This window comes from Sebastes fasciatus, chromosome 20 (genome assembly GCF_043250625.1).
Source record: "Sebastes fasciatus isolate fSebFas1 chromosome 20, fSebFas1.pri, whole genome shotgun sequence".
Lineage (NCBI taxonomy): Eukaryota > Metazoa > Chordata > Actinopteri > Perciformes > Sebastidae > Sebastes > Sebastes fasciatus.
Genome location: NC_133814.1, coordinates 24,757,487 through 24,780,202, shown reverse-complemented (window position 1 = coordinate 24,780,202; position 22,716 = coordinate 24,757,487). Strand labels below are relative to the sequence as shown.

At 39.6% G+C, this 22,716-nt stretch overlaps 1 protein-coding gene across 1 annotated transcript; it reads left to right on the top strand.

Moving 5' to 3' along the window:
- The first annotated feature begins 1,785 nt into the window (after positions 1-1,785).
- On the top strand, positions 1,786-22,359 carry slc16a5a (solute carrier family 16 member 5a). The gene is made up of 6 exons (XM_074619337.1): positions 1,786-1,933; positions 8,255-8,724; positions 13,178-13,321; positions 14,236-15,075; positions 18,934-21,526; positions 21,857-22,359. Exons 2-5 carry the CDS (start codon positions 8,358-8,360, stop codon positions 19,197-19,199), a joined length of 1,617 nt encoding a protein of 538 aa, XP_074475438.1. The 5' UTR covers positions 1,786-1,933; positions 8,255-8,357; the 3' UTR covers positions 19,200-21,526; positions 21,857-22,359.
- The last annotated feature ends 357 nt before the right edge of the window (positions 22,360-22,716 follow it).

Below are 22,716 nucleotides of genomic sequence, written 5' to 3'. Positions count from 1 at the left end.
GACCTCTGTGTTAGTGCAACGTGTATGTGATGCATGGTGGCGGAGCAGAGGGACGGCATGGCTCTGTGGTCTGTAGGTGTAGATTTCTTGTGTGGAACAGTTGGTCTACAGCTAGACATACTCTCTACTCACATGTTCTGTTTCTTTGTTGTTTTTGTATCTTTGTCATGTTAACAGTAGATACAGAATAGCTAGCTTTCAATACAAATTAACCAACCAATCAGATTGCAGACCCCCCCCACCCACCCTTCCTCGCCCCTAACCTTGGTTTATAAAGCATTTTACCGCAGCTCAACACACAAAAGAAAGATTTTTTAATCCATGGATCATGTTGCCAGTTAACCTGTAAACACCTGCATGCGTTTGTGGACATGCACACTTGTACACTCATTTAGAGGTATTGAAAAATGTCACCTATTAACCGTTACTTTGTGTTCATTTATCAACAGTATTGATGTCAAATGTGAATATTGTCAATGGAGACTGTGGAGAAAAATGTTCGGAAGCTGACAAAAACTTTTTTCTTTTTTTTTTTTGTCTTTGTTTGTTTCACTTTTATTTATTTTATATTTTTTGAATTTTGTCTACCGATGTCGTTTCTTTACATGTAACGATTTTAACAAAACCCAGTCTGGTTTTTAATCATAAAATGTGTCTGTGTTTTAAAAATGTGGCTCACTGACAGTTTGTTGTTTCTATTTTATTGAGGACGGAACCTGACAAAATAAAAAATAAATAAATGACTTGATAAATAAATATGTCATTAAATGTTGCAAAAATAATATTAAAAATAAATGTAGCCATTAATTAATTGATAAAATGTTACAGAAATTTATATTTCTGTTTTATTTGCTTTCTTTCTTTATTTATCTTTGTATTAATTCCCTTATTTATTTACTCTACTTAGTTACATAATTACACCACTGCAGTAGTACTAAAAAAAAAAACAAATAAATCAAATTAAAATGGAAATACAAAAGTAAATTACAAGTACCTCAAATTGTTAGTAAAATACTTAAAAAAACAAACACATAAATGATAAAAATAAAATGGAAATACTCAAGTAAATTACAAGTGCCTCAAAATTCTAAGTAAAATACTTTAAAACACAACAACAATGAAAATATAATAAATAATATAATATAATAATAATAATAATATTAAAAAAATTGAAATACCCAAGTAAATTACAAATACCTGAAAATTGTAAGTAAAATACTTTTAAAAAATACAATAAAAACAACAAAAATAGAAATATAATAAATAATATAATATAATAATACTATAATAAAAAAATGGAAATACTACCCCCACATAAATAAATAAAAATAAAATGGAAATACTCAAGTAAATTACAAATACCTGAAAATTGTAAGTAAAATACTTTTAAAAAATAAAAAAAAAATAGAAATATAATAAATAATATAATATATTATATAATAATAATAATAATAATACTATCATAAAAAATGGAAATACTACCCCACATAAATAAATACAAATAAAATGGAAATACCCAAGCAAATTACAAGTACCTGAAAATTGTAAGTAAAATACTTAAAAATAAATAAAAATAAAAAATAAAACAGAAACACTGCAGTGAAGTGTGTTCAGTAGGTATACATTGGCCTGCTGTGATATCTGACCATCAGACCAGCAGCAGGCTGTCCTCCTCTCCTCTGGCCTGTGTGTGGTGCAGCAGGGCTGGGAGGAGGCCTACTGTACTCACAGCACAGCCCGACTCCGACCCTCCCAGCGCGGCCTCGTCAGTCTCCTCCCACCGCTGAGAGCTGAGAGCTGGAGCTCCGAGACGAGACGAGGAGGAGCAGAACTCCAGTTCTGACTACTGATCCACCCGGCCGGCAGGCATCGAGCAGCGACCGCACCTCTCTGTGTTTACTGGACGACCATAATCCAGACTGCGTAAAAACAGGTGATTTTTATTTATTATTTATTTATTAAATAATGAAGAGATTGATGCTTAAATCGCTTCCTCTTTGCTCCGAAAGTGCTGATGAAGTGATGTCCAGGATGTGTTTCTACCAGAGGAAGTCACACTGATGAGCACACAGAACATATACACATATATCTGTGATAAAATCTGCTTTCTTTATATATATATATAACGGGTGTGTGATGGAGTCTGGACTGTTTTTGGGCGTTTTCATGCGTAAAAAAGACCAAATCCTGTCGAGTTGCCACGTAGGTGAACGTGTAAAAAGCCTGTGTGTTTAATACAGTTAATACAGTTTGCACAGAGTTCATATTTAATGCTGAGAAAGCTGATTTTGTGCTGCAAAAACATGTAAAACAGGCCACTTTTTACGCAGCGCTTTCATCTCTCCATGGGCTGTCCCACAGGAAGCATCAGCTGCTCAGCATCACTTTTTATTTATCAGGGGAGACATACAGAGGGATGTCTTTAAGGGAATAATTATTCATTATTATGTGGCTCTGCAGACACTGAACAAACAATACATCTGTGCAATATTAATACACTGAATGTAAAATACATTTGTCTGTGCAATATCGTTAATGCAATTGTGGCGGTACTGAGTTCCCCAGACTTTAGTTGTTCAGTCAGAAGACTGAAAAACAGTTCCCATCCACATAATAATATAAAATAAAATGCCTTCTTAATAATAATAATGAACAAATGCCTCTATATCAACAAACAATTAAGGAAACTGAAATATTGGTTTGGCTTTTCCTTTTACCCTCCTTTAAAGTTTTCCCAAATAAAATACACTAAAAGAAATGGGTATAAAGGGTTTCATTGAAAATCAACAAATGAATAAGAATACAAAAATACAGCCTGCAGGCGTTAGGCTATCGTAAGGCAAGCCAGCTGTTGCACAAATAGTACCTAATCGTCCCAGTGCAGGTAACCTAATTGGTTGGCACTTAACTTGTTTCCCCAACTAGGAGTCAACACTCTCAACAAACAAAACACAAAGATCACAGAATCCCAAAAGGGCCCAAAACAGACCAGAGTTTCTGGTAAAGCTGATAACACATGTTGCATTGAGTGAAGGAGAGATCAGAATGACACTGGGTGTGCAGTTTCCCTCCTCTTTTAAACCCTACAGAAAGGGCGTCGTTACACCCTGATTGGCCAAGAGGGGAATGCACCAAGCTGCTCTCAACTATCATTTAACCCTTGTGTGGTGTTCGGGGTCTGTGGGACCCGTTTTCAATGTTTACTAAAAGAAAAATGATGTGATTCATTATTTTTTCAACCTCAGACTCATTGGCCTCGGCTCATTTTCTATGAAGAACATATAAAAGAACACATTTTTTAATGACTGCACACTGTACACCCCCCTACACAATTATATTACATATGTGATGTTCGTGTCCTCTGGACTCCCGAGTGAGATAAATGTCTGTCATCCTCTGACCTGGGCCTGCTGTAAGTGTTTGTGTGTGTGTGTGTGTGTGCGCGTGTGTGTTTGTGTGTTTGTTTCTATGTGTGTGAGTTTTGTCTTTCTGTTCCTGCTGTTCCCGCATGAGGTTGTTACATTTCAAGCACCGACACCTGTCTGCTCCCACATTCCCGCACATTTTACCCTCTGTCTTGCGGGAACTAGTCTATATTTTCTCGCACTATATCCCAGCTGCCATATGCTGTCTATATTGCTTGTAATTGGGATAAAGTAAACATCTGTTAAGTATTTTTACATAGATTGTTATGGCTGTATTGATTTAAAAACCCAATAATGGTGTGGGTCCAACAGACCGGCGGACATTGGCTGAGAAACAAAAACATGAACACCACACAAGGGTTAAGAGCCAGTCCCCACACCCTGCGCAACAGGTGAACTGAATAACCCTCTAATCACTCAGCAATTCAACCAAAAAAACACCAGGGAAAAGGTAAATGACAGCAAACACCAGAGAATGGGCGGCTGCCACACAATATACACCTCAAGTGCAACTACCTTTGTTTACATTTTATTTATTACATGTATACCCTACCTATTTTACAAGTGCAATTACCTCTGTTTACATTACATCTATTTTTATATTTTATACTTCTAGTGTAACACTTCTGCTTATATTTATTTATTACATCTACTTCACCTGTTTTTATTTGCTTTAAAACTGTGTGTGTGTTTTACCTGTTATATGTTTTAGCTGCCTCGTTTAGTCTTGTCAAATATTTGTTTTAAAGCACTGACCAGAAGTGGCAACTGTGAATCTCGTTGTATTTAATACAATAATGACTATAAAGCTTTCTATTCTAAGAGGACACATAACTGCAGGAGGTAAAAACAGCATGTCATGGTTTGGAGGATCAGGTTGCTGAGGCCTTTTTTTACCCCCTAGCTCACTGATCCATGACACAGAGTAGGAGGAGGGATATGAAGGGAAGACATAGACAAACTAAATGAAATCAAAAGTGTTTAAACACCTTTGCTCTGTCCACATACTTTTGTGTACTTTTTTTTCTGAAGCAGAAAGTGATTTATGAACACTTAAAGGGACTATTTGTAACTTTCAGAAATGCTTGTTAACAGCGAAACCTGTGGCTTTGAAATCATCGAAAGTCAGCGTCGGGCTCGTGCTTGCTCTAAATAGACATGGACGAGCATCGCTCAAAACAGTGAGGCGACACACGTCAGCTAAAACCACAATATCACTCTATATTTCAGCTGCTTGGCAGTAATGTTAGCTGACCAGACAAAGGTCTCTCCATGAATCAATGCTGATCCTAGTGTTGGCTTTTCCTGCCTCAGCGCAGGCTCAGGCAGCGGGGCTACTCAACGACTTACGTTATCGCCTCCCGACCGCAGCCGGCAGCCGCAGGGAGACACCGGCACCCGGTCGGTAACGAGACGATAACATAACTCGTTGAGGAGCCCCGTCACTTCACAAGACAGGGAAAACCTCTGTTGGTCTGGAGGAGCTGCAGCAGTTATTTCTGCACAAACGTCCCCTCTACATTCACTAGATATTCTCAGAGCTAAACTAACTCGTCTGCAGTGTGGAGTGAGCGCGCGTTCACGTCTAGAGGTGGAGCGAGACAGCGAGGACGCGTGCGCTGTCTCAGTGAAGGAGAGCAGGCAGCGGAGACGAGGCTCCGGCCACACGCGAGCGCGCATATGCGAACGCGCATGTGTGCCGACCCGCTACATTTATACGCTTAAAAAGTTACAAACAGTCCCTTTAAAGTTTCCCCAAATAAAATACACTAAAATAAATGGGTATAAAGGGTTTCAGTGAAAATCAACAAATGACTAGAATAACAAAATAAAGCCTGCAGGCGTTAGGCTATCGTGAGGCAAGCCAGATTCTTGCACAAATAGCACCTAAACGTCCTAGAGCAGGTAACCCAATTGAATGGTATTTATTTTGATTCCCCAACTAGGATAGTCAACACTCTCAATAAACAAAACACAAAGTGCACATAATCTCAAAAGGGCCTAAAACAGATCAGAGTTTCTGGTTTGGCTGATAACACATGTTGCATTTAGTGAAGGAGAGATCAGAATGACCTTGGGGGTGCCGTTTCTCTCCTCTTTTAAGCCCTACAGAAAGGCCGTCGTTACACCCTGATTGGCCAAGAGGGGAATGCACCAAGCTGCTCTCAATTATCATTTAAGAGCCAGTCCCCACACCCTGCGCAACAGGTGAACTGAATAACCCTCTAATCACTCAGCAATTCAACCAAAAAAACACCAGGGAAAAGGTAAATGACAGCAAACACCAGAGAATGGGCGGCTGCCACAATTTATGCAGAAGTCAGTATTTTAAATGATGTAGAATAAAAACTACTTGCTTTTTATTGATTGTACCTAAGTACTGTACTTGATTAAATGTACTTAGTTACATTACACCACTGCAAAGTGACATGGAATGGAAATACTAAAAAAAAACATAAATAAACAAAATGGAAATATTCAAATAAATTACAAGTACCTCAAAGTTGTAAGTAAAATATAAAAAAATACAGAAAACATAAATACATTTTAAAAAATGGGAATATTCAAATAAATTACAAGTACCTCAAAGTTGTAAGTAAAATATCTTTTTTTTTTTTTTTTAAATATAAAAAACAAATAAATAAAGATAATAAAATGGAAATATTCAAATAAATTACAAGTACCTCAAAGTTGTAAGTAAAATACTTTCTTTTTTTTTAAATACAAAAAAAAACATAAATAAATAAAAAAAATAAAACGGAAATATCCAAGTAAATTACAAGTACCTCAAAGTTGTAAGTAAAATATAAAAAAAACAACATAAATAAATAAAGATAATAAAATGGAAATATTCAAGTAAATTACAAGTACCTCAACGTTGTAAGTAAAATACCTGCAGTATTATTGTCTGTAAGTATAGATAATGTAGTCCAGAGTCATGAGGCAAAATGATTATTGTGTCTTCACTGCATCAAGTTGACCTTTTCTCTTCTAAAGCAGTTTGTTTTTATTCATATTGTAGATATTTCAGTGTAATACTGTAATACATTGTAAGCATTGAACCACAGTTTACTGACTGCAACAGACTCTCAATACAGTTGAGACATTTTACCAGTAATGAAAAGATGTTATTGTTAATGCTGCTCACCACAGTACTGTTCTGCTGTTATCAAACGTGTTACAGATGATTCAGTTGTTGTGCACGCTGAGTGATAACACTGTTATCTGTATTCTGAGGGCCGAGCATGTGATTTAGTGTTTAGCACTTTGTGTTTAAAGATAAGAAAGTGGCATTTTTGTTTCTTCGTTATCACAAGTTTTGCTGTTGTGAAAATTGAGCCAAAGCATTTAATCAGGTGTACAGTATAGTATATTTGAGTACAGTAACATTAGCCAAGCGGTGTATCCTCAGGAATCTGAGAGGAGTTTTCTCTGCTCAGTTGTTGCTATAACTGGGAATGACATTGAGAGTGTTTGGTGGGAAAAATCTACTAGAGCTTTAACACAGAGCTCCATTCATTCACGAGGGTTTTCACAAGTGCATGTTAGTCTCATGGTCGCCAACATTCACTTTGCATCCACTCCGGCATCAGACCTCTCCTTTGTTAACTCACAGTCTGCCCTGCAGACATAAAGTCCTGCACGTCGGGTAATGTTCAGATTTTAAATGCTGATAAAACGGCAGCACCTGAAGCATTTACACTAGAGGCTGTCAAACTCATTTCAGCTCTCGAGATGCCTCGCTGATCTGGATTTTTTGCCATAATGAGTCCGATAGTGGAGCTGAATATTATTATATCCCTTGACAACGTAGTCAGGGGTATATAGAGCTCTGCTTGTCCGTCCTTCTGTCCGTCCTTCTGTCCGTCCTTCTGTCCGTCCTTCTGTCCGTCCTTCTGTCCGTCCTTCCGTCCGTTCGCATGTCACACTTTAGTTTCCGGAGCAGAACTCGGAAACTATTTAACTTAGGTACTTCAAATGTTGCCTGATGGTTGACAGTGTGGTCTAGTTGTGCCTTTTGGGGGTTAGAAATCCCAACATTTCTAATATTTTTGTGCACCCTGGACTTGAGGAAGGTCAGCTAATAACATTGTGCTCAATAGACTAAATCCATTAGTTTCAAAAGGGCACAACCTTTGGCCCAACTTCAGTAGGGGTCAAGCAGTGCGCGGGGGGGATGTGAGCCATGCTCACTTTTGCCTTGTTCCCCTTCTTTTAGTGTAAACAAATGAAAGCTTCCACAAGTAATGAACAATCCATTTACAAAGCAGACGATGAACAGCCTGAGATGTCTCACTGATCTTCTCTGTTCTCAGTCGTCGTTGCAAGTTCTTGTATTTTTCGCCACAATGAGTCCGATAGCTGAGCCGTATATTATATTCCTTGATCACTGAAAGGTGCTGTGAACACACCAAGCACACTGGCTTCCTTATCATTACCTCTGTGAAGAAATATGAACTGAGCCATTTATCTTGGCAAACCCAACACACTGTGTCCACTTTTGTCCTTTTTTGACAAAGACATTTTCCACCAGCGGCTCCTGCACGAACTCTAGCTTATACTTGATGCTGTTGTGTCACGTTATGTAGCCTGTACGTAAGCACATGGTATCTATAATGGCGTATCTAGCATAGGAGAGGAGATATTTCACTCCAAACTAGGTCAGGGAATGATTAAAGTCATTAGGGTGCATCATCTGGGGAACATGAATACCTGTATCTAATAGTTGTTTAGATGTTTCAGTCCGGACTAAAGTGGTGGACACAGACGTCCATAAAAACCTCTCAGGCCCTACACATCCTGACGAATTGTCTCTCGTGTTTCTACAGGTGTCCCTGAAGGTCGCAGCAGTCCCAGTGACATGGCCAGCAAAAGTAATTACACACCGTGCAGAGCGAACTCAGGAGCCTCTCCTGAACGGCAAAGCAGAAAATGACTCACAGGAATGGATTCGGAGGGACGAGCGATCGCTGCCTCCAGCCGGAGGTCTCCGGGGACCTGGAGCAGGCCAACGTGGAGAAAGTTCAGGAGGCTAACGACTGTGAATCCGAGGAGGGGGATGCGAGGGGGCAGGGCGGTGAATGCAGAGCCTCAGCGGGTGTAACGGGAGCCGTCATAGCTCCAGATGGCGGTTGGGGCTGGGTGGTGCTGGCCGCCACCATAGTAGTCCTGGCGTTGACCCTGGCGTTCCCCTCCTGTGTGGGAATCTTCTACAACGACCTGCAGAATGAGTTCCACGCCTCCAACAGCGAGACCTCCTGGGTGCCCTCCATCATGACGTCAGTGCTTCACGCAGGAGGTAAAGTAGACGGACCAGGTTGTCTTTTTAAGGGGGGTTCAGGGGGTCTGTCTTGCTGTGTTGGTGTTGATTTAAAGGACATTATTTCATGAGAAACTGTAGCTCACTTATTACCCACAGCTCAGCTCAGCTCAGCTCAGAGGGACTTTAGTACGCTACACATCAAGACTTCATGGGTATAAAGAAATAATAAAGTTCGGGATTGGGTGTCGGCGAGTACGCCAGACTATGTACCGATTCGATACCATAATTTATTAACCCTGATAAACATTCTCTCAATATTATGACAATTTTTTCTCGTAATGTTATGACTTTATCCTCGTAATATTACGACTTTTTTTCTCGTAAAGTTATGACTTTATCCTCGTAATATTACGTCTTTTTTTCTCGTAAAGTTATGACTTCATTCTGGTAATATTACGACTTTTTTTCTCGTAAAGTTATGACTTTATTCTCGTAATATTACGACTTTTTTCTGTAAATCTCCGATCTTTTTTCCCCTCAATTTGGTCCTAATATTACGTAGTACATTGTCTCTTTGGCCCTCACTGCATTAGACTTATATACTATATTAGACTATAAACTGTGTTACCTTCATCACAATGATCAAATGTTTTGTGGCTCCAGACAGATTTTTTTTTGTTGTTTTTGCCTTAAATGGCTCTTTTGATAGTAAAGGTTGCTGACCTCTGATATAGAGAGATGTAAAGACACTCAATAGCTATTGCCAAAAAATGCTGACCATAGATGGTATCAAAAACGTCAGAGTCAGAGTCTGCCGATCGTTTTGTCAGCGTGGTGCACAAAGGTGCTATCTCTCTCCAGACACTTCTGTCAGCTTCCTTCCTCAATGACGCAATCTTACGAATATTATGTAACAATGAAACAGGGAGTCGTGTTGGCTGTGTAAGGGCAAATAAAGTCGATATAGAGGATCAAGGTGAATGCTTTATTTGTTTACGGTTCGTAGATTTAGTGCCCAACTTTGATTTGATGCTGCTGCAGCCGGCACACTGCGCCTGTAAGAGATCAAAACTAGTCTGATGTGTTGAAGGTAATTAAACAGGATACCCAACCCTTCAATGTACCAACCGGAAGGAATGTTGTTAATCTGGGCCTCTAATTCAGACCGTGAGACTTTATATGTTAGAGGGATTCAAAACAGTTTTTTTGAGATCTTAGTGGATGACTTGGTGGTATTACCCAATTATTTTAAGTGGAAAATTGCCAACTGTTTCCAGAAAAAAGTGGGTGAAAGTTATTCGATGTGTTGTAACGCCTCCATGTTATCAGATTGGTTTGCTAATGTTCCTCCTCCTCCTCGTTTTAACACACATTCACTCCCGGTTTATCAGCAACAGCTGTCAAAAATAGTAATAAATATTCTGTTTTTAATATGAGTGACCTCGTGTTAACATATTAACTGTTTGTCTGTGGGCGGTGCTCAGTAATTACCTCCTGCAACATTTTGTTTTATCAAAAGAAGTTCTGTGGTTACACCAAAACATACGATGCTATCAAACATGGTGATTGAGCTTATGGCACACTGATGAAAGCCCTTATACATTTGCAGTATTATGAACTGGATGTGTGTGGCGACATTCCCAGGAAAAGAGGTGACACTGTTTGGATCTCTGGAAGTGAGATCCAAAAGGACGTCTGCAATTACCGCTTATTATTATTATTTTTATTAACCTTTATTTAACCAGAAGTAAAAACTCATTGAGATTAAAAATCTCTATTCCAAGAGAGTCCTGGCGAAGATAGGCCGCAGCACGGTTACACGGTCGCAGACATAAAACAAACATAACAATTGAAAACGAAGACAAAGAGCAAATTACAGAATCATAAAAAAAACATTCATCAGCATTCGAAACATCTACAATCAGATGTGCCTGTTTTCCAAATCTTTTAGAATCACTTTAAAGACATTCAGTGAGACCAGCTCTCCAAGTTTCAGGTCATTTCGTAACAGATTCTAAGAAGACGGAGCAGCGTACCTGAATGCCCTTTTTCCCAGTTCAGTACGGACTTTGGGGACAGTTAGTAGGATGAAGTCCTGGGAGCGAAGACGGTAACTCCCCGTACTTTTTTGAAGGATGTAGATCCGTAGGTAAGATGGAAGCAGACCAAGAATAGCCTTATAAATAAGAACACGCCAGTGGTTCAGTGTACATGTGGACAAGTCAGACCGTCCTACCCGAGCATACAAAGGGCAGCGTAAGGGCTTTCAAATTTGTAATAAATCTCAGCGCTCCGTGGTAGACAGTATCCAGCGTGCGTAGGCTCTGAGAAGATGCATGCATGTATCTGTATCTGCATGTAACATCGCCGTAGTCCAGCACAGACATAAAGGTGGCAGCGACAAGCCTCTTTTTGTCCTCGAAGGAAAAGCAAGACTTCTTTCTAAAATAAAAACCCAATTCAACTTAAGTTTTTCACCACAGGTGTTCCGCCAAAGACAATGAAACGGAGATCCTTGCGGGTCAACCTGCGTTCTTTTCTGGGTTTTTCAAATGGAAACGCCCACTCAGCCGTTAGCAAAAGAAACAGTGAACACTACATGTAGCTCTAGCTGAGTCAAAGTTAGCTGTGCTAAATGGTTAGTTCAGATTTTTTTTAAGTGGGGTTGCATGCATACTCCCGTGTTCTGCGAGGTAAAATTACAGTTTTTGTAAATGGAGTCTGGTGGCATTGAAAGGTGCAAAGATGAAGGTCACCGTGACCTCATGTCCGACCTATTTTCGTGATATCTCAGGAGGGAAGTTTCTTCAAATTTGGCCCAAACGTTCACCTGGATTCAAGGATGAACTGATTGGATTTTGGTGATCAAAGGTCACTGTGACGTGGCCATAACTGAAGATTTCATATGCTAATTATGACAATTTCACATAGGATGAAATGATGAAGTGATGACATGTTGGACGGACATGGATGTGAACTGAAATTTCACTGGTTGGCAGATTCTAATTCAGGAGTATAGAGAGCTACACCGGCGTGGGGGCGATGTGATAATTTCACACAGTTCTCATGGATTTTTGCAGACAGGAATGCTTTGATCTTAGATATTTTCCTGAGCTGACAGAAATGTGACAAGAATCTCAGGTTTTATCTTCATTAAGCTGCACAAAGTTTGAGCTGTGCTCATGCTCAGAGATGTACGGAGACGCTTCCACTGTGAATTCTGCGGGTTGAAGAAACGATTACCGAATTAAAAGTAAAGTGCAGACATGACTTAAAACAAGTAGATACAGGTTATGTTTGAAATTGCATACTAACATGCGTAGTACATGCTGTGTACTAAACTGTAGTATACCATTACCAGCAGACTGTTCACGCTGAAGTAAACTGCATCACACAACTGCGTCGATCACAATGTTACGTTAGCTAACTTTGAATGAAAATTGTTTATCAATGCTAACGCGAGAATGCAGAGTTGTTTTAATGCCTCTATTTTTCAACGCATTAGCACAATCAATCTTTTTGAGGTTGTAGCGGGCTCAGTTTTGAAGCTATAGTGAAGATACTGACTTGTTGTGAAGGAGGCTAAATAACACTCCAAACTTATGCTAAATTTTGGCGAGAAAAAACTGTCATGGCCATTTTCAAAGGGGTCCCTTGACCTCTGACCTCCAGATATGTGAATGTAAATGGGTTCTATGGGTACCCACGAGTCTCCCCTTTACAGACATGCCCACTTTATGATAATTACATGCAGTTTGGGGCAAGTCATAGTCAAGTCAGCACACTGACACACTGACAGCTGTTGTTGCCTGTTGGGCTGCAGTTTGCCATGTTATGATTTGAGCATATTGTTTTATGCTGAATGCAGTACCTGTGAGGGTTTCTGGACAATATCTGTTATTGTTTTGTGTTGTTAATTGATTTACAATAATAAATATATGAATACATTTGCATAAAGCAGTATTTGTCAAGTATTAAATACTTGACAAATCTCCCTTTAAGGTTAATTTTGAACAGATTAATTTGCAAACAACTATGGACAATCATGCGATTAATCGACTGACAGCCCTATTTTAAACACTAAGACTGCGGCTCAGTTTGGTCCAGCTGTTATCCCCATCAGTACCTTGCAGCCCTGTTGCCTGACAACAAAGGCGTGTGTGGAGTTTACCTCCCCGTCAGTGACCTTCAACCAATATACCCCGCTGTATTTACCACCGAGGCTTCTGAATACACAATGCGGAACTTCCTGTTCAGCAGCATATGTTCATGCTGGTGTTAACCAAAGTCATATGCAAACTGCTATACGTCAGTTATACACCTTGTGCACGCACAAAGTAGGTGAGAGAGCAAACATACAGTACGTTCAGTCATGCATTCATTCAGCTGGTACAGATTATAGCTAAATTGACCTCTGCCTCGGTGTAAGCCTTTGTTCGTTTTCTGCCGCAGTATGCATCAAACTAAGAGCATTACTTTTGATCCACAGGTCCCTTTTGTAGCGTGTTGGTGGGGAGACTTGGTTGCCGAGCGACCGTCATGTTGGGCGGCGTCCTGAGTGGGGTCGGGATGGCTGCCAGTTCGTTTACCCAGTCCATCACGCAGCTCTACATCACCGCCGGGGTTATTACAGGTCAGCAAACATCCAGCAGATTTATTATCGGTACTCTACCTGCACGGCACCAAACAGCGGTTAGACACCAGCTGGTGAAAAAGGTGAACATCCAGCAGCTGGAGAGATTTTTGAGTTGGTGGAGACCAAAGCGGAAATATTGGGCAAAAACTTGACTCTAAATGAAAGTTAATGTAATAAAGAAAAAAATTGTGTTAAAGTTGGTTTTCTGTCAGAAAAATCAATTAATATAGCTTTAAACTCAAAATAAGTAAATAAAACCCATTTAAATCTTGAAGATGATTCCAGTTTATTACAACTTTGTTCTAATTTTCATAGTTTTGGTCATTATTTATGACTACAATGTAGTCAGACTGTTTTAGTCAAATCACCTTTAAATTAATCAAATAATTTATCGCTCCATTTTTCATTTCACATCCATTTCCATCAGTTCATTTTTGTTACTTCCACCCCTCAGTGAGAACCACGTATCTCTAATAATTCAACTTTTCATGGTGTCAGGAAAACAGTTTTGTGACGGTGCATTTCCCAGCTGATCCAAGAGGCTTTTTAAAGAGTTTATATATCTTAATAATAAGAATGAGGAGGATTTTCACTTCATCCTTCAGTTTGTCACAAACATTCAACTTCATTACATCTGGAGAAACCTGGTTTTCACTGAACAGGAAAGGGATGAAGAACTGTAATGGAAGTACAATATAATATTTACCTCTGAGATGTAGTGAAGTAGAAGTAGAAAGATGCATTAAATAAAAAAGTACTTTGAATTTCTACTGAAGTACAGTATTTGCATGTTTCATTCCACCACTGCATCAATACGTACTGCACATTTTCTATAAATACTCTTTTAAATGATAAACACAATGTTATCCCTGTTGTTGTACTACTCTGAATATCTTCTTCTATCGTTACAGGACTCGGTTTCTGCTTCAGCTTCCAGCCGGCGGTGACGATCCTCGGTCACTACTTTGTGCGTCGCCGTGCGTTTGCCAACGCCATGTCCTCCGTTGGCACGGCGCTGGGACTGTGCACTCTGCCGTTCCTGGGTAACTACCTCCACACGGAGCTGGGCTGGAGGGGGAGTTTCCTCGTTCTGGGGGCCGTGCTGCTGAACTGCTGCGTGTGCGGAGCATTGATGAGGCCCCTGCAGCCGCCCAAGCATCGAGGCCAGCCGCTGATGAACCACGGACCTCCTCCGCCTGAGGAGGACAGTATCAGGACAGAAAAAGGGAGGATGAGGAAGATATGGAGCTACCTGTTGGCTTCCATGAGAAAACACATGGCCTTTGATCAGTTCTGCCACAACGCGCGTTACCGTGTGTACGCCATAGGCATCACCTGGATGATGCTGGGGTTTGTGGTGCCCCTGATTTATCTGGTTCCCTACGCCACCGATAACAACATGGAGCCGAGCCGGGCCGCGCTGCTGCTCTCCATCCTGGGCATGGTTAACATCGTGGTGCGGCCACCCTTCGGCATCATCTTCAGCATGTCCTGGTTCAAAGGGAGACACATTTACGTGTTTGCCGCGGCTCTGCTGGTCAACGGGCTCAGCAACAGCATCTGCTGCATCGGGCCCAGCTTCCCCGTGCTGCTGACTTACGTGGCGATCTACGGGCTGTCCATGAGCGTGGTGGGCACCCTGATGTTCACCGTCCTCATGGATACCGTGGAGATGAGCTGCTTCCCCTCAGCTCTGGGCCTGCTCGCTATCATGGAGAGCGTCACGCTGCTCATTGGGCCTCCACTGGCAGGTAACGTACACAGAGGAAGAGATGGAGAGATATGGTGGAAATGTGGGACGCACTCGCATTATGATCAGATAGTCTCGGTAGAATATGCCTCAACTGGTTTTACAGACGTCAGGCAGATTAATGTTTAAGATGTAAACGAGCTGCTCTGGAGGAGCATTGGTTCATTAGTTGAGTTAGACCAGCTCATATAGATCTAAAATAACACACTTACAGGATAATTTGTACAAAAGTCTGTATGTAAAACTATTTAAAAATATATATTTTTGTCCTACTTAGTTGAAAAATATAACAAAATATTCTTCTTCAATCCATATTTGTTGGCGTTTAGCCTTTCAAAAACATAAACTGTGTCGTGTCATGTCGTATTCCCTCTGTGTGAAATTGAAAAATAACTGTCAAATTTTACAAAAAAACTCGGAGAATCGTCTTCTACCGGTTAATAAATATTCTGCTTCAATCCATATTTGTTGGCGTTAAGCCTTTCAAAATCAACATTTTCTACTGCGGCCAAAAACCTATTTACTCTCCCGCTTAGGGTGACCAGATGCCCAACAAACCAAATGTGGGACAACATAGTTTGGGAATCTCTGAGTTAGACGTCAGTAGTGGAACCCACAAAACCAGTAAACAAACACCACTGAGTCCCGTATTACATACTAATGGTATACTTCAGTTAGTGTACAAGAAATCAGTGCACTTTTTCTGTTTTGTACTAGAAGGAAATGATGCAACAACGTTAAGATGCTGCTGATCAAACTTTAGAAAGAGGACAGCCCTAATAGAAAACTTCCATATTTATTAATCCATATTTGTTGGCGTTTAGCCTTTCAAAAACAATTGAACAATTTACTCTCCAACAAACCAAATGTGGGACAAAGAGTATGTTCGTGTGGGACAATGTGGGACACATTACCAAGGCTGAGGGGTATTCTACAATGTTGATATAATATCTATATCTAACTTAAATAATAAACATTTCTATTCTGCCCCTTATCTTGTAACATCTCTATGCTTCGCCCGAATGCATCCATTGATCGGCACGTCTCTTTTTGAGCCGCACGTTGAAAATTAACTGGCAAATTTCACAAAAAACTCTGAGAATCTTCTTCCACCGGCTTATAAATACTTATAAATAGTTTCACAGTCTTTGTTGTAGATGCATTTATTTTTTCTTTGTGGTAGTTTCCATCATATTCCTCCTAAATCTGCACAGCTTGTGACTTTGCAGTGACTTGCAATTTCCTCCCGGCGTAGCGTAGCAAAGACGATGAAGCTTTTCTTAGATACAAGTAGGGGGAAGTGGCTTCAAGGAAAATAGGTTGGGACATCCCTGATAGAAAACTTATAAAACACATGTGTGTGCAGTGAGAGGATCTGCCTGAGCTCTGGTGCCGTGTTTCTGCTGGTGTGTGTTATGTGACCCGCTTCAGGCTGTTCCTCTAAATAACACCGTGTTCTCAGCGAATTTGTTCGCTACACACCGAGAACAAAAGAAACAAGTCTGTGCTCCGTTGTGGAGGAGAGGAGCTTTAGTTCAGTGGGGGGAAAGGGCAGCGGCTGCCTCGTCTCAAATGACAGGTATGCTCCCCGTGTTTAACTGACTGCCAACAGCCGGACCGTGATGTAACCACAGATACAAGTCACAGCAGAATCGCTCCGGACGATGCACTACAACTGAAAAATGGGTTAGGTTATCAACAAAGAAAATACTTATATACAAAGGGTTATGATTTATTTTATGGGCCCGTAAATTCCTTATAATTCCCTAGAAAGTTTCCTGCAAAAAAATATTATAATATAATATATTAAATGATTTGGTGTTAATTTCCCAGTGAAACGGAAGTTACAGCATCTTTAGCTTCTGACCTCTGGGTATAGAGCGGTGCAGGAATGAGCCCCTAAAACCTGGAAATGAGTTTGCATTTCAGCACTTCCTGTTTCCTCGTCTGGAAGTCAATAGGTTTATTGAAAGGGTTTTTAGTAGGGCTGTCAATCGATTAAAATATTGAATCGGGATTAATCTCAAATTAATCACACATTTTTTATCTGTTCAAAATGTACCTTAAAGGGAGATTTATCAAGTATTTAATACTCTTATCAACATGGGAGTGGACAAATATGCTGCTTTATGTATATATTTATTATTGTAAATCAATTAACAACACAAAACAATGACAGATATTGTCCAGAAACCCTCACAGGTACTGCATTTAGCATAAACAATATGCTCCAATCATAACATGGCAAACTGCAGCCCAACAGGCAACAACAGCTGTCAGTGTGTCAGTGTGCTGACTTGACTATGACTTTCCCCAAACTGTATGTGATTATCATAAAGTGGGCACGTCTGTAAAGGGGAGACTCGTGGGTACCCAGAGAACCCATATACATTCACATATCTGGAGGTCAGAGGTCAAGGGACCCCTTTGAAAATGACCATGACAGTTTTTCCTTGCCAAAATTTAGCGTAACTCCGAAGCGTTATTTAACCTCCTTCGCTAGTATGGCATGGTTGGTACCAATGGATTCATTAGGTTTTCTAGTTTCATATGACACCGGTATCTTCACTCTAGCTTTCAAACTGAGCCCACTACAACCTAAAAAAAGAGAGAAAAAGGTCTGAGGAAGTTGTCAGAGTATTGTAGTTGTACTGAGTTTAAAAGCAGAAGGATCCTACTGAAAGAGCTTCTCCATTTAATTAAGGCAAATATATCATTTGCATCTGTAACTTTATTTCTCACGGGGTTGATTTGTATATTTTCCTGCAAACAAATTACATGTTTGCATGTTCAGCTGACCTGCAGTGAACCGACTAACAGACTCTAGGTCAGTGATCCCCTAACGTTTTGGCCTCTGATCCCTTAAAATGAAGGCATGTGTACACTGCGACCCCTCATCACTGGCTGTATCTCTCTACCAGCTGTGACAAGCTCAACCTGAGAGTGTTTTTCTCCCCCTCTTGTTTTATTTGAATAATTTTCACAAGTCAAATCATCTAATAATGTGAGAGCTTGAACTGAAAAAGTAGAATTTGGTGCAACAGAAACACGTTTTTTCTGCTCTCCTATCCTGTTAATCATCTCTTGACTCCTCAGATTTGTCTTACGACCTCTTGGGAGTCTCTGCTGCAGCAATTAATTTAGGAGTTAATTAATCTGAATTGTACCAATTAACACTTTCTCCATTTTCCCTATATCACCATATTTTATAGCCCTTTCAGAAACCTTCCTATGCATTTATATGAGTTCCTTTTGATTTATTTACTCTTGCTTAATTTTCCTTTTGATTTATTTATGTATTTAATTTATTATTTTTTTATTTATATTTTTGAATTTGCTATTTATCTATTTATTTTTTGTTTATTTTTTATTAATTTTAAAATTTGTGTAATTATTTATGTATTTACACATTTATTTATTTATTTCTGCATGATTTTCCCTTTGCATTTCACCCCTTATTTATTTCCCCAAACGTTTTTATCTCTGTAATCTTTTCTTTTATAGAAACATAAAAGACCTGTAAAATAAAATGTTACCCAGGAAAGAATTTTCCCTTTTATTTATTTATGTATTTATTTTATGTATTGTTTTAAGTATTGTTTTAATTTATATTTTTGCATTTACTATTTATTTATTTTTCCATTTTTTTAATTTGTATTTATTTTTAAATGTGTGTATTTATTTATGTATTTATTTATTTATGCATGATGTTCCCTTTGCATTTCACCCTTTATTTATTTCCCCAAACTTATTTATTTCTGTACTCTTTTCTTTTATAGAAAAAATAAAAGACCTTTAAAATAAAATGTCACCAAGAAAAGACAAAACATGAAATTGATGATTTGTCTCGTTGTTGCAGGAGTCCTGATCGACAGAACGGGCCAGTACTTCTACGTCTACTTCGCCTGCAGCGTCGTTGTTGCCTCCTCCGGCTTGTTCCTCATGGTGTCATTTTTCTGGCTGGATAAAAGGGACAGGCAGTCGTTGAAGCAGGGTCAGCCGTCCGCGCTGCCTGAACCGGCGACTGTTGACTTAGCTCCTGGCTGTCAGTACAGCAGCGTTCCCACAGAGGGAGACAAAGACAAGAGCTCGTCTAACGGAGCAGAGTACATCACCAACCTCTAACACACACATCACAGCTCAGCTCAGACAGCTCTGCAGATTATTCTCTCATGTTTGCACACCGCTTACTTGGTGCGCCAGATGTTGACAACTTTTCTGCCATCTGGTGCGCCATGAAAGTCCAAACGAACACGATGAATACTTTGCACCAAAGTTAGACACTTGATCCTACATACCAAAATGAAACAGATGTGCACTTATTCAACTACAACACGATTGTACTATTTATTGCAAAAATGCTGCTGATCTTAGATCACACAATCCATCATCATATACATGAGGTATCTCACTTTATCAAGCCAAGTTACATACAGTACATACATCATCCTTTTGTTGGAGGAATCACTCAAAGTGTTCGCTGGAGTGTTTAATGGGGAGTTTACAGACACACAGAAAGGGTCTGATCAGCTGCTATGGAACGATACAGAAGGAAAAGTGGTTGTGATGAAAACAAGAAAACTAATCAGGAATATAAAATCAAAATGATGGTAAACACAGTGGAGTAGGAAGTCGCTCCGAAAGATTATATCAAGAGTTAAAGGATAAGTCTGGTGTTATTGTTCTATATTTGTCCTACCTACTGTGTACGGCCTTAGATGTGCAGTATGTAAAAAGTATTTGTATTAATTTGATTAAACACAAATGTATTAAGGATGTTTACCTTGAATAAGGACTTAAGGTCTTAAAGGGATAGTTTTTGAAGTGTGGTTGTATCAGGTACTTCTCCATAGTCAGTGTATTACCTACAGTTGAAGGAGTTTGGAGAAACAGACAGGAGTAGCAGCACGGGAGCAAAGTAATGTTCTGCTGTGGACGGAGGCTATATTTAGAATATTTTCAACGGGTCAGCTTGCGGTGAGACAGCTATGCACTCTATGTTTCTGACTGAAGCTGTTATCTTTGCTCTCTTCAAAGCCACCAGACTCCATTGAAAAAAAAACAGTAGTTTTACCTTGCAGAACATGAGAGTTGCTGGTCTACCGCTGCCTCGATCATCACTAAGTTTGTTTGGTTAGTTCAGACTCCCCAAAGTCACACAATAGCACAAACAAAATGGAATTGCACTCGGAGAGTGGAGACCTCCGCCAAGGTGCGTGACTTTAAAAACAGATCACAGCTCACAGCTGGTGGCACCGTGAGGTGGTCGGCTTGTTATTAACACGGTGTGTTTCCGTGTAACGTATCGGCGGATGCCTCTCTCATTCAGCAGCCTTGTTATGTCTGTGTAACGTAACACTACGTTGTCTCTCATCCCGTCATCTACCGCTTTGTTCTTTCTCATTGCACACGTCCAGCAGCTCACGCACACACATTCACACACGTATCTCTCTGCTCTCAGAAGGAGGCGGGGTCACGCTTCATCAACGCGTCATCAGTCACACTGCGCATGTGTTATACCCTGTGGTCTTAATGCTCAGGCTGATCGGAATCCTTAAAAATATTCCTGAATCCGGATCATGGTCCGGATCGCCACCAAAATCTAATGGATTGTTCATTGTGCCACACCCCACTCCTCCAAAAATATTAATTCAAATCCATTGCGGACTTTTGGAGTAATCCTGCTAACGGACAAACCAACAAACAAACCAACGCACCAACGCCGGTGAAAACATAACCTCCTTCGGCCTTGGCGGAAGTGACTAAACAGCATCTCCCGTGTTCTGCGAGGTAAAATTACAGGTTTTTTTCAATGGAGTCTGGTGGCTTTGACGAGAGCATAGCTGGACAGTTCCCCAGCAGAAAGGGCTGTCTGACGGCGAGGTAAAGCAGTGAAAATATTGTAAATGTAGCGTACACTGATATTGATTTTTGTTTAACATTTTTTTCCATGCTTTCTCTCCATCTCTGCTGTAGATCAAAAATCAGAAATGCCAAATCAAAATATATTTGAAAACACTAGGCGGCGTGCCGATCGCCATCTACTGTAAATAATACAGTAGACTAAGTACCTCATACAACCCCACTTCAAAACACCCAAACTATCTCTTTAATACTCCTCAGTTCAGTGCCTCACCATTAGATAACAATCAGCACATTAAGGCCCCTCATCATTGCTGTTGACATTGGGTCCGCTCCAAACCCAGACTGGCACGGCGCCCGTTTGTGCCAGTCGAGCGTTGGTTTCCATTTCAATGCAGCACATGCTGCTTGCACAAAACAGGCCACATATATATATATTTTTGTGAGACAAATGGGACACAAAACGTCACTTAAACAGGAGGACAAGGTGCATTTGTTGGGGGGGACTATTTTTTGCGGCGGATTAATCCACATTTGGTGCTCAAGTGAGTATTAGTGGCAGCAGGACGGTGTATAAAATAAACTACAGTGTGCGTGTGTTCATGGTGATGAAAGAACATGTGACACTGAGGCTCATTGATGTGTTTTAATGAAGCTCTATGGTACAGAGGAAGACAATAGATATTGTTAGTAGATACATTCATGATATTTTTGTGGAAAGATATAGAATATCACCAGACTTATCCTTTAATTAGACGTTAAAAAGACGTGTTACAGTAGGCCTTTAATCAGAACAGCATATAGAAGATAATAGTGTTTTGACATCTTAAATATCTTTAAAGTAGAATTATTATTTTTTTTTATGTGTTGTGAAGACATTAAACGCAGCATGCTGAGCATATCACACCCATGTTGACGAGTAACGGGTTGCTTTACACATCATTGAATCTGTTTGTCATGTAGAAAATGAATATATGTACTGTATAAGCAGTAATTAATCATCTTTTTTAGTGTTTCACATGCTTTTCATTCCTTAATGGAACAGTGCCTTTTTATAGAGCCGGTGCATTTACAGCCACGGGGATAAAACCTAAACCCTTTCAGGAGGAGAGAAGCAGACGGTTTCATGTCGTCTGCAGGTCTCAAACTGTTCATCAGAGGAATGTTTGACACTGAGGAGTTTTATGACACTGTAACCGAGTTTACCGTCAGCTAGCAGAGATTTTAATGTGACTGACTGATCTTTTGATAAATGAACTGTGACTGAAAAATACATTTATGAACTGTGTTGCAGTAAATAAAAAGTGAGAGGATTTATTAGTGAACTTAAAGAGTCTTGCTTTGGGCCAAATTATACCTTTATTATAAATTCTTTATTTATACATTATGATCAGGGGAAAAAAATAAATGTTTGAATATCAAAGTTGTCTTTGTTGTGTTTGTTTTAAGTGTGAATCCAAACTTTTATTTTGTGCTTACATGCTCTCATTAAATGCACTATTAAAATCTGTAACATCTGCTGACAGACTCACAAACATACCAACCCCACATACAGAATAATAATAATAATAAAATAATAATAATAATAATAATAATAATAATAATAATAAAATAATAATAATAATAAAATAAAAAAACTGGGATTGTTTTTTCTTTCTTTTTTTTCTTTTCATCACAAACAGACAAAAAAAACAAAAAGTAACATCTGCAGAAAGACTCACAAACATACCAACCCCACATACAGAATAATAATAATAATAATACAAATAATAATAATACA